At 46.1% G+C, this 12,687-nt stretch overlaps 1 protein-coding gene across 1 annotated transcript in view; it reads left to right on the top strand.

The window, feature by feature from the left end:
- Window positions 1-12,687, top strand: part of CMTR1 (cap methyltransferase 1) — a 53,595-nt gene that overhangs the window by 37,459 nt on the left and 3,449 nt on the right. The window contains exons 14-21 of the mRNA XM_070361357.1: window positions 6,020-6,076; window positions 6,846-6,903; window positions 7,352-7,420; window positions 8,385-8,516; window positions 9,428-9,550; window positions 10,236-10,327; window positions 11,157-11,225; window positions 12,531-12,578. Of these exons, the coding sequence (XP_070217458.1) occupies window positions 6,020-6,076; window positions 6,846-6,903; window positions 7,352-7,420; window positions 8,385-8,516; window positions 9,428-9,550; window positions 10,236-10,327; window positions 11,157-11,225; window positions 12,531-12,578 (648 nt within the window). The remainder of the gene's footprint in view (window positions 1-6,019; window positions 6,077-6,845; window positions 6,904-7,351; window positions 7,421-8,384; window positions 8,517-9,427; window positions 9,551-10,235; window positions 10,328-11,156; window positions 11,226-12,530; window positions 12,579-12,687) is intronic.

Below are 12,687 nucleotides of genomic sequence, written 5' to 3'. Positions count from 1 at the left end.
CCTTTATTGAGCCCATGTTTGCATGAAATGTTCCCTTGATATCTCTAATTTTCTTGTAAAAATCTCTAGTTTTTCCCATTCTATTGTTTTTCTCTATTTCTTTGCACTTACCTCTGAGGAAGCCTTTCTTATCTCTCCTTGCTCTTCTTTGGAACTCTGCATTCAAATGGGTGTCTTTCCTTTTCTCTTTGGCTTTTTGCTTCTCTTCTTTTCATAGCTATTTGTAAGGCCTCCTCAGATAGCCATTTTGCTTTTTTCATTTCTTTTCCATGGGGATGGTCTTGATCCCTGTCTCCTGTACAATGTCACGAACCTCTGTCCATAGTTCATCAGGAATTCTGTCTATCAGATCTAGTCCCTTAAATCTATTTCTCACTTCCACTGTATAATCATAAGGGATTAGATTTAAGTCATACCTGAATGGTCTAGTGGTTTTCCCTACTTTCTTCAATTTAAGTCTGAATTTGGCAATAAGGAGTTCATGATCTGTGCCATAGTCCTGGTCTTGTTTTTGTTGACTGTATAGAGCTTCTCCATCTTTGGCTGCAAAGAATATAATCAATCTGATTTTGGTGTTGACCATCTGGTGATGTCCATGTGTAGAGTCTTCTCTTGTATTGTTGGAAGAGGGTGTTTGCGATGATCAGTGTGTTCTCTTGGCAAAACTCTATGAGCCTTTGCCCTGCTTCATTCTGTACTCCAAGGCCAAATTTGCCTGTTACTCCAGGTGTTTCTTGACTTCCTACTTTTGCATTCCAGTCCCCTATAATGTAAAGGACATCTTTTTTGGGTGTTAGTTCTAAAAGATCTTGTAGGTCTTCATAGAACCGTTCAACTTCAGCTTCTTCAGCATTACTGGTTGGGGCATAGGCTTGGATCACCGTGTTATTGAATGGTTTGCCTTGGAAACGAACAGAGGTCATTCTGTCATTTTTGAGATTGCATCCAAGTACTGCATTTCGGACTCTTTTGTTGACCATGATGGCCACTCCATTTCTTCTGAGGGATTCCTGCCTGCAGTAGTAGATATAATGGTCATCTGAGTTAAATTCACCCATTCCAGTCCATCTTAGTTCGCTGATTCCTAGAATGTCGACATTCACTCTTGCCATCTCCTGTTTGACCACTTCCAATCTGCCTTGATTCGTGGACCTGACATTCTAGGCTCCTGTGCTGTAATTTTGGTGTCCCATGTGAAGAGGTGAGCTCAGGGTCTTACTGTGCCATCTTGACAGACCTGCCTTTGCCCATTGTTAAATTGATTTGCTTGATTTTTGTTGTTTAGTTATAGAAATTAATACATTCTGGGTATTAATTTCTTAATCAGATATATGATTAAAAATATCTTCTTGTATTCTGTGGGGTTTTGTTTTTTTTACTGTATTGATTATGCCCTTTGCACAGAAGTTTTATATTTTGATATAGTCCAGTTTATCTATTTTTTCTTTTATTGCCTGTGCTTCTGGTGTCATTCAAGAAATCCATCGCTAAATCCAGTGTGGTGAAGCTTTTCTCTGTGTTTTCTTTTGAGAGAAAGAAAAGTTTTATAGTTTTATTTCTTATGTTTAGGTCTTTGATCCATTTTGAATTGATTTTTGTAGGTAATGTGACGTAAGTGTCTAACTATTGTTTTGCATGTGGATATTGAGTTTTCCCAACATTTTTTGTTGAAGAGTATCTATATGCATTCCCCATGGAATAATCTTGGCACTCTTTTTGAAAATCATTTGATCATACATGTGAGGGTTTATTTCTGAGCTCTCTATTCTGTTCCATTGGTCTTGATGCCAGTACCATACTTTTTACTGTGGTGTTGTAGTAAGTTTTTTTGAACTCAGGATATGAGGCCCCCAGGTTTGTTCTTCATTTGCCGTATTGTTTTGGCTATTTGGGGTCCCCTGAGTTTCCATATGGTTTTTAGGATGAGTTTTTCTATTTCTGCAAAAAACTGCCATTGGGGTTTTGGTAGAGATTGCATTGAATCTGCAGATTGCTTTGGGGAGTGTTGTCATGTTAACAATATTAAGTGATCCAGTCCATGAACACAGCATGCCCTTCCATTCATTTATATCTCTTTTCATTTTTTTCAGCAGTGTTACACAGCTTTCAGTGTACAAGTCTTTCACTTCTTGATTTAATTTATTCCTCAGTATTTTATTCTTTTTGATGCTATTGTAGATGGAGTAGTTAACTTCATTTTCAGATTGTTGTTAGTGTGTAGAAATGTGACTGATTATTATAACAATTTTTTGTGAAATCTTTAGCATTTTTTGCATAAAAGATCATGTCATCTGCAAACTGAGATAATTTTACTTCTTCCTTTTCAGTTTGATTGCCAAGAAGTTTTAAATTTTGATGCTGAAATCCAATTTATCAATTTTTTATTTTTGTTGGTGATTCTTTCTCTAAAAAACTTTCACTGTACTAAAGTAATGAAAATACTCTGACTAGAGTATCAGTCAGAAGTTTCATCTAGAAGTTTTATTTAGGTTCTTTAATGTCTCTCAGCAGTTTAATAGTTTTCAGTATAGAGATGTTACACATCTTTTGTTAAATTTATTTCTAAGAATTTTATGGGTATGTAAATGGTGTTTTAAAATTTTCGTTTTCTAATTGTTCATTACTAGTTTATGGAAATACAATTGATTTTTGTATATGGACTACATATTTTGTGTGAATGCTTCATTTACTTATTAGTTCTAGTAGTTTGGTAGATTCCTTAAGATTTTTTACGTATATAACCATATCTTCTGCAAGTAAATAATTTTTTGCTTTCCTTTCCAATTTGAATGTCTTTTAATGTCCACTGACAGATGAATAGATAAATATATATGTTCCTTTATATATATCTCTCTCTCTCTCTAAAGGAATTTAAAAAGGATTAATAAAGGGAAATTTATAGCATTTAAATATATATATTTGTTGTTGTTCATTCACTCGGTCATGTCTGACTCTGCAACCCCATGGACTGCAGCATGGCAGGCTTTCTTGTCCTTCACTGTCTCCCAGAGTTTGCTGAAACTCATGTCCATTGAGTTTGGATGCCATCCAACCATCTCACCAAAACTTCAAAAGACTGCACATTTATAGATTAATACCCCTCATGAGCCTATACAGAAAATCTTCCCTTCGTGTCTCGGTGGTAAAGAATCCACCTGCCAGTGGAGGAGACATAGGTTCAGGAAGAGCCCACAAGCCATGGAGCAACAGAGCAGGTGCACCCCAACTATAGAGCCTGTAGAGCCCAGGAGTCGCGACTGGAGGGCAGCCCCTGCTCTCCGGAGCCAGAGAGAAGCCTGCACAGCAGCAAAGACCCAGCACAACCAAAAATGTAAAGAAAACTGTTTAAAAATTAGTAAATCAAATATAGCAATGTATAAGAGTAATGCTTATGATCAACTGGAGTTTATCTAAAAATGCAAGATTTGTGTACCTTTTGAAAACTATTTTTTGTACTTCACTGTATTAAAGGAATAAAGAGGAAAAATAATATAATAATTTTGGTAGATACAGAAAGAATATTCAACAAAATTAAACATCTACTCATGATTAAAAACTCGCAAACTAGTCATGGGGATAAACTAGCCGTGGGGATAAACTAGCCATAGTGATAAACTAGTCATGGGGATAAACTAGCCGTGGGGGATAGACTAGTCATGGGGATAAACTAGCCGTGGGGGATAGACTAGTCATGGGGATAAACTAGCCGTGGGGGATAGACTAGTCATGGGGATAAACTAGCCATGGGGGATAAACTAGCCGTGGCGATAAACTTTGTCAGTGTGTCATGTGTCCTTTTTCCTCTGACTGCTTTCAAGATTTTCCCTTTATCTTTTGTCAGTTAATTTATGACACAGGAGGTAAGAATATACATTGGAGAAAAAAGAGTCTCTGTGTCTTTGTGTCTCTATGACAGCAAGTGATGCTGGAAAAACGGGTGGGTATATGTAAAAGAATGAAATTAAAACATTTTCTCATGCCATATACAAAAATAAACCCAAAATGGATTAAAGACCTACATGTAAGACCAGAAACCATAAATCTAGAAGAAAACAAGGGCAGAATACTCTGACATAGAGAGTAGAAATTTTAGAGGTGGAGAGATCAGGCCCTAAGGCAAAGAAAGCAAAAATAGAGAAATGAAACCTAATTAAAGTTAAAAACTTTTGCATAGCAAACGAAACCAACAGAATGAAGACAACCTACTGAATGGGAGGAAATATTTGCAAATGATAAGACTTATAAAGGGCTAATATGCAAAATATATAAATAATTCATATAATTCAATATCAATTAAAAAATGGGCAGAAGACGCGAATAGACATTTGTCCAAGGAAGACATATAGATGGCCAGCAGGTATATGAAAAAATGCTCAGCATCACTAATAATCACAGAAATGCAAATTAAATGTGATCACCTTGCACCTGTCAGAGTGGCCACCATCAAAAAGTCTACAGATAACACATATTGATGAGGAAGTGGAAGAAAGGAAACCCTAGTACACACTGAAATATTACAGTCATTAAAAAAAAAGAATGAAATTCTGCTATTTGCAACAATATGGATGGACCTAGAGCAGTGGATCTTAGTGAAATCAGTCAAACAGATAAGTTGTCATTATATGTGGAATCAAAAAAATGAATAATAAAACAAATTGCATGATAGATTTAGAGAACAAACTGTTGGGTTACCAGTGGGGAGAGGGAGGAGGGGAGGGGCGAGATGGGGGATTAAGAGGCACAAACTACTATGTGTGAAATATAAGCTACAGGGATACATAGCCAGTATTTTATAATACCTTTAAATAGAGTATAATATATAAAAATTTGATTTACTGTGTTGTATACCTGCAACTAACATTGTAAATCAACTATACTTCTGTCAATCAGCTAAATAAATAATACCATTTATTTCTAATATATTTTTAATTTCTAGAATTTTTGCTTTTGAAAAACACAGTTTTTATATATCTCTGCCAGTATTTTTCCATCTTTTAAAGTATATTATACCTTTTTCACTAGATGCTTTAACCTGTGTTTCAGTTATTTTCAAGGTCTGGTCTGATCATTTTAACATTTGGATCATCTCTTGGTCTTGTTCTATTGGACTATTTTCCCTCTCTTGTCAGTAGGTCACATTTTCTTGCTTTATCACATCTCACTTTTTAAATGAAAAAGCGTGTCTCTAACAGTCGTGGAGGCTAAGGTAGTAAGGGCGGCTCTTAGCGCAGGTGAGTCAGTTTAGTGTGTACTTGAACTAGGTCTGGTCTGTGTTGTTGCTTCATTCAGAATCAGTTCAGGGAGTTCCTGGTGGTCCCTCGGTTAGGACTCTAATTGAAAGGTTGCAGGTTTGGGGATCCCTGCTTGAGGAACTAAGATCCTACAAGCTGCACAGTGCAGCCAAAAAAATCATTTCACTACGGCTTTCAGGGTTTTTTTTTTTAAATAATTTATTTGGTTGCTCTGGGTCTTTGTTGCTGCTAGCGTGCTTTCTCTAGTTGTGGTGAGAGGGGGCTACTCTTTGTTGAGGTGCTCGGGCTTCTCATTGCGGCAGCTTCTCCTGTTGCAGAGCACGGCCTCTAGGCACATGGGTTTCCGTAGTTGCGACTCTGGAGGCTCTTTGGTGGTTATGGCGCAAGGTCTTAGCTGCTGTGTGGAATGTGGGATATTCCTGGGCTGGGGATCGAACCCATGTCCCCTGCATTGGCCAGTGGATTCTTATCCACTGTACCACAGGGAAGTGCTCAAATTTTTAAGAATGAGATCAGAACCTTCCTTTTGGCTGGGCTTGGGATCTGAGTGTCTGGAGGGTTTGACTCAGTTCTGCTTTACCCTAAGCCTTCATCAGATCCATGTAACTGTACCTTAAGGGTATGGTCGAAGGGGTTCTTTTTTGACTTTAACCCCTTCCCCAAACATAAGATGGCCACTGCTCTCTAAACTTCTCTGTCCTGATGACCATAAGCTGTCTTTTTTGGTAATCCTTCTGAGATAAAATCCTTTTCTTTTTTAATTCCAGCCACTGTAGTCTGCAGATCAAAGCTCTGGCCAAAATCCGTGCCTTTGTCCAAGACACGTGAGTGTTGCCCTTTCCAGAATCCACCTATTTCAACGGAAGATCTTTATGTTTTGTTCCCCACCCCCCAACCCCAAACCGAGCTCTTCACTTCATTTCTACGAACATTTAAAAATACCTACTTTTTTAATCTCATACTTTACCGTATCCTGTGAAGGATGCCAGAGAAGCATATGGCATGAACCTCGGCCTCAAAGGCTTTACTTTGTCTTTGGACAGATAAGAGTAACCCAGGCAAAGGATACGGGAAAAATTGTTACCAGTGCATCAGAGAATGTAGGGGGGCAGGTGTAGAAGATCTGATGTTCAGGGGACATAAAGAGTGATCAGGCTAGGAGAGGGAGGCCTGGTCAAGGAAAACCTCTGGTAGGGGGTGAGCGGGAGCTCGTCCAGCTTTCTCGGGCATGGCGACGTCCACGGGATGGACTTAATGTGGCCTGTGTCAGGGAAGGAACCAGTGTGTTCTGATGGGTACTTGGAAGAAGGGTGTTTGGGGACCCTGCCATCCAGGGTGGTCAGGAGGGTGGCTCCTCCCTTCCCTTTGTGGTTGAACAAGGAGATCATCTCGTTTCCCGTGCCCCTGTGCGCTCATCTCCCGGAGGCAGAGCCGTGTGAGTGTTACAAGCAGCTTGGGTAATGGCGGCTTGGCCTCATGTGCGCATGCACATGTTCCCTCACGCGACTCCCTCTCCCTGGGGTTCTGATGGGCGTGCAGGAGGTACACTCCTTGTTCAGAGGTTTCAGTCATTTACTGGCTTCATTTTCCCAGGACCCTGATCGAGCCTCGGCAGGCAGAGATCCGGAAAGAGTGCCTCCGGCTCTGGGGGGTGAGTGTCCCCCAACCCAGTTCTGCTCCAGGGCAGGGACGCTTTCGAGAAGACTGGGACCGACTCCCAGCCTGGCTGGCCCCCACAGCACTCAAGAGTTGGACGTCTCAGCACTGTTGGGAGTTACTTCCTTGGCTCTTTCACTCAAGTTTAGCCCCACAGACTGGTCACCAAGGACAAGGGTGGTGGGTAAACAGGCCTGTTTCCTGCTGGTGGTCCTGGGTAGCAGTATTGACCGCAGAGAGCCCCGAGAAAGGTAAATGGCTCTGAAGGAGTGTTACCACAAGGCCTGAAAGGGAGCAGTGACTGAATTGGCCACCTCAGCCCCCCTTTCCAGCTTCCTTGGGTGCCATTTCTTCTTGCCCAGTCTGAGCCTGTGTGTAGGCTCACACACAACCCTGATCAAAAGTGTGCTTGAAAACTGAAGTTCTTTGCTCTCTCGTTTCAGATCCCGGACCAGGCTCGAGTTGCTCCTTCTTCCACAGACCCAAAATCTAAGTTCTTCGAGCTCATCCAGGTAAGCTTGCTGTCTGGTGAAAATAAAGAGTTAGAGAGGCCTGGTAAGAGGTGGTATCACTGAGACCCCCAGGTGCCTGGCCTCCAGGGGGCTTGTGCAGGTACCACGTGGGCTTCAGGAGTGGGCTGAGACCTCCTACAGGCGGGACTTTTGGTGAGAGTGTTGAGTTCCCCCAGAGCCCACCAGGCTACCTGAAGATTCTTGGCCTGAGATGTGTTGTGATCAGCATTCCTGCTGCCCCAAGGGTGGTGCTGGCTCTTACTCCCCAGCAAGTTTAGGGTGCCATGTGCCTGCAGGGGAGGCATGAAGTGTGAGGTGATCTTAGGCCAGGAGCTGGTCAGAGGGGCAGGAGGGGCTGCCAGGAGAGCTCCATAATGGAGTGGCCCAGACCTAGGCTCTGTTTCTGGTGAGTGGTCTCTGGAATTCTGCCCTGTGTTTTCCTGCCACCTGAATTCTAGCTTTTCCCTGGGCTTCATTAAATCTGGCCCAAATCTTGAGTTGTTGTGCAAGTCAGGGACTGGAGAATGAGGTTCAAGATGGCCTCAAAAAAACAGCATGTGTAAATTTTTCTGAAACAGGTGGAGAGATCACCTAACTGCTTTCAAATCAACTGCTTGCAAGTCTTTGCTTTCAATTTTATTGAAGGGGAGGCTTTTATATTCGGGTGACATTTCCTTATAGCTCTGGTAAATCGATCTGTACTCAGGGACTCGGTGTTCTTTCCTTTTCCAGCCTCTTCTAATAGGTCCTAAAGGAACACTCCAAGTAGATGGAATTAGATCCCAGTTTGTTCCTGGTTAGGTAGAACAGGGGGCATGTTTCAGAGAGCAAGTGCTCCCTGTCCCCACCCGCCCCCCGCCCCCCAGCCTGCCCTAACCCTCTGCCCCCAATCCCCCAGGCGCCCGTACTGAGCGCCTGTCCCTTCCCCCAACCCAGCCATGTTTTCTCTGACCCGGGGCTGCAGGGCACTGAGATTGACATCTTCAGCTACAAGCCCACGCCGCTTACTGCCAAGACCCTGGAGAAGATCCGCCCAGTGCTCGACTACCGCTGCATGGTGTCTGGCAGCGAGCAGAAGTTCCTCATCGGCCTGGGGGTAAGTCTGCAGCTGGTTCCCTCCCCGGATTGGGTGGTGGAACCGTGCTGTCTGTGGGAATCTGGACAGCCGCCTGCCACACTTGGCGTGCGTTTGTTTGGCACTGAGGAGCTGGCGCTTTGACCCCAGGGAAGGTATTTCTTGAAACTTCCCTTCCTTTCCTCCTCTGAGTTACCCATGTGTCGTTCATTCTTGCACTTACTCGTGTGTTTGCTTGTTCACTTTGGTGCATTGCCGCCGGGAGCACTGCCTCCTCCTGGTGGCGTGGTGCCTCCTGGGCTAGGAAGACGGTCAGCAGGCTCGGCGGCTCCAGCCCTGGCAGCCGTGTCTTTGCAGCACTGCCCCGACCCCTGCCACCCCTGTCTCGCAGACACCACCTGTCCTTACTCTGGTGCCTTTGGAATCTAACATGAGGTGAGGGAAAGCCTCGGCAGTTCTGTATCTGAACTGGGTAGAGTCCTCACCGCTCTCCCCCCAACTCTGACTGGTCTTCCTGTGTAGTTTTCTCTCTTCCTCACTTCCTTTCTCTGTGTCCTCTCACATTTTATCTTTTTCTCTCTTCACTGTCTCTCTCTGCTCTGCTCTCTGGATCCTTCACTAAACCCTCCTCACACATACACCAAGCTGGATCTTGCCTGAGGGCCTCTGATCTTGGACTCAGGCCTCCTGAATGGTGCCTGAGCCTGTTCCCTGCGGCGGGACCAAGTCAGAGCACTCCTCTTCCGCCGAGGCAGCGGAGGACAACACTGTCCTCCTTGCGTAGGAAGTATCACCAGCTCCTTTCTCCAGACCTCTTCTGGCATTTCCAGCCCCATCAGCTTGGAGCCACCAACTGAAAGCCTTTTTGAGAACTGGCCTCTTACCGCTCAGTCCCTGTTCTGCCTGACGTAACCCTTTCTGTCTGCCCGTAGAAGTCTCAGATCTACACGTGGGATGGCCGCCAGTCAGACCGCTGGGTCAAGCTGGACCTGAAGACGGAGCTGCCGCGGGATACTCTGCTCTCTGTGGAGATTGTCCACGAGCTGAAAGGGGAGGTCAGAGGTGGTTCTGCTCGCGTGTTGTGGCTCTGCCATCTAGGGAACTGAGGCACAGCTGGGCTTGGCCCTTCACTGCCTCCCGCCACACACACCCCGAGTTAACTGGGTTACACTCTGTGTGGTTGTTGGCAGGGCCCAGGGCCCAACGAAGGCTTTGTAAGTATTCCTCTTCCAATAGTTGCTTTAAGCCACAGTATGTTCAGGTAGGAAGGCTCACAGTCTCCTTCTGTGCAGGAAATCTTGATCATCTCTGGGTAGCAAAGGCCCTAGTCAACCTGCTGTGTAGTTTTTAGATATTGTTACTGACCAAGGATTCCTTGGGAAAGAAGCAAGTTGTTATTTCCCTTGAGCTTTGGGTATTACCACTACACACATAACTTTCAGAACAGTCAGTGGGAACAGAGGGCCAGAGTGGGAAGCCAGCTCCTCCCAGAGCACCATGGCGGCAGTCTCACCGGGTCTGAGCTTTAAGGGGGCTGGTCCAGGACCTCAGATCTCTTGTCTGCTCAGAAGCCTGGGCCAGTCTGTGGCCAAGCATCAACTGGGAGGGAGGTGAGAGAAATGTGTTTAGAGCACCTCCCTTCCCCCAGCTCTAGGTAGAACGGAGGCCAGCAGGCCACATTGGGTGGAGTGGGCCCCAGGCCACTGCCTGGCAGGGTGGGCAGTGTCCTTGTCCTTCTAGGGGAAGGCCCAGCGGAAGATAAGTGCGATCCACATCCTCGATGTCCTCGTGCTGAACGGCAGCGACGTGCGGGAGCAGCACTTCAACCAACGGTCTGACGGGGGCCCTGGGGGACAGAGGGGGAGGTGGGCCAGGGCGGCGCTATGGCAGTGGCCTCTGTGGCTTGGCTCCTCACTCAGGTCTTCTCTGCTTAAGAACATCCTTAGTTTCCCTCTTCTAATGGTAGCTGGTTCCAAGGGCAGGGTGAGAAGTTGATGTTGGCACTTTCATTCACCAGGGCTCACCCTTGATTTCATAAATACCAGTGCACTCCACTTTGCTGCTGTTTAGATCAGGAGAGATGTTTGCTTTAAGGCTGAGCAAGAGGGTGACCTTATGGGGAGAGGGAGGATCTTCTCCCCTGAAGAATGTGTTTTGTGCTTGGTGGCCCCACCTAAGTCAGTTCACCTGGGTCCCCAGTTCCCACTTTCATTCATGGACGGATGCTAATCAGTTGTTTAAAGGGAGTTACAGAACACCCTTAAACTGCCATGCCGCTGACATCACTCCTAAGTTGGCTCATCTGAGTGGGTGCACTGTGGGATCAGTGGTTTGGGGTGAAAGCGCAGACATTTACAATAAAGATGATACTTGAAGTTCTGCTGGAGGTGACTGAGCACAGCCAAAGTTACACTTGAGGAAAACCAACCAAGATGTAGTAAATTAGAGGTCAGAATCCAGAGAGGGGGAGTGGGCCTCCCTGAAGACGTTGGTGGAGAAGGGCAGGAGGGGGCCTCCAGGGGCACGCGGGTGCCGCCTCTTAGAGCAGCTTTGCTGCAGATTCAGGAATGTCCTCCCACTGGTGCCATGAAGATGCTCTGGGGGCAGGGGTCCAGGTAGAGGTACCCTTACTTGCCTCTGAGAGACTCTGTTGGATTGTAGGATTCAGCTTGCTGAGAAATTTGTGAAAGCTGTTTCCAAGCCCAGTCGGCCTGACATGAATCCCATCAGGTGAGCCTATCACCTCTCCCCCCATATCCTCCTCCCCCGTTGCTTCTTTCTGGTTAGTACCTGCCCCCCTGCCCTGTGAGGTGGGAGAGGGCTCAGTGGAGGCCAGGCCAGGCCAGCGTTAGAGGTCAGACCACCCTGATGAGTGATGTGCTTGGGGGTCCTGGAGAGGTGCCTGCTTGCCCTGGAGTATCTCCCTGTCCCACCTGTCACAGCAGGCCAACCTCCAGCAGAGAGAGTCATTGCTTGGGGTTCAGGTGTCCTCATTTCAGATACACGTGCTTCTGAGGGCGCTGATGCACCTGTGAACCACACATCCATGCTTGGGTATCATTAGCATATCAATCCTGGCCTTTTCATTTTTTTCAGGTAAGAAGAGGGTGCTGAGGGAATGGGAGTTTTTGAATGTGATAAAGAGAAGGGTGGTTTGAGGTAATGGGATCCTTGGTGCATGGGAAGAAGGCCACGGATTGTTGCCATGTGAGGTGATATGAAAGGTGCAGACCTTGTGGGAGGCAAGGAGGATAAGAACAGTCAGCAGATAGACGGAGAACAGACTTTTCCAGTCTGGGCTGAGGTCTGATGTTATTATCTTTGGGGTTTCGTGTGTCTACAGACTGAAAAAATAATTTTCATTATTCTTTTTAATACAAATTTACTTAGAATTAAATCCAGTAGTAAGAATGCACTTTATAGAAATCTTCTGAAAGTCTAAAAAAGCAATTTCCTCTCATGCTTTAAAATGTCCTGTCTGCCAGGTCCTGAGAAGCCGCTTCAGGGACCCTGTCTGTGTTGTGTGGGGTCTGGTTGCTCAGTCTCTGGGCACCTTACCCAGTAATGGCTCCAGAGGTGTGCTCAGCGGCCCTCAGGGCTGGGGGGCTGGGTAAAGGGTCTCTTCACCTGTGATGGAAGTAGGCCTGTTAGGACGATTTGGAAGTAACTCTGCTACCCGAAGGCCTAAAGTCCATGCAGACAGACCTGGACAAGAGCCTGGCCCTTAGTGTCCTGGCCTCTAGTGATGGGGACGTGGGGCTGGAACACTGACAGGGACATCGCTTCCAGACCTTCCTCTCCCTCCCTCTCGCCCTCCTCAGCCATGGCTCTGCTCCCCAGTTGCCCTGGGCCAGGCTCCAGGGTGCTTGGCAGCTGTGAACCCTAGGGCTTGTCTGTGGAGGCAATGCCAGGCTGCGGTCCTTGTTCTTGGTGGTCTGGGTGGTGCAGGGCCTGCAGGAGCAGCCTCCTGCCTCCCCCTGCTGCCCAGACAGGTGCCCCGGGAAGCCCTCGTCATCTCTGCACCTCTCTCCACAGGGTGAAGGAGGTGTACCGGCTGGAGGAGATGGAGAAGATTTTTGTTAGGTGCGTGGCTTAGCCAGGGAGCTCAGGATTTGGGAGGAGTTGGGGTGGGGTGCGTGGCAGCGTCCAGGACTCCTCCTCTGCTTTTCTGTAGAGATGAGTTGGGGGCGCG

The sequence above is a fragment of the Bos mutus genome, chromosome 23 (genome assembly GCF_027580195.1).
Source record: "Bos mutus isolate GX-2022 chromosome 23, NWIPB_WYAK_1.1, whole genome shotgun sequence".
NCBI classification, from domain to species: domain Eukaryota; kingdom Metazoa; phylum Chordata; class Mammalia; order Artiodactyla; family Bovidae; genus Bos; species Bos mutus.
The sequence above is the reverse complement of the archived record's forward strand: the minus strand, read 5'-3'. Positions and strand labels throughout refer to the sequence as shown.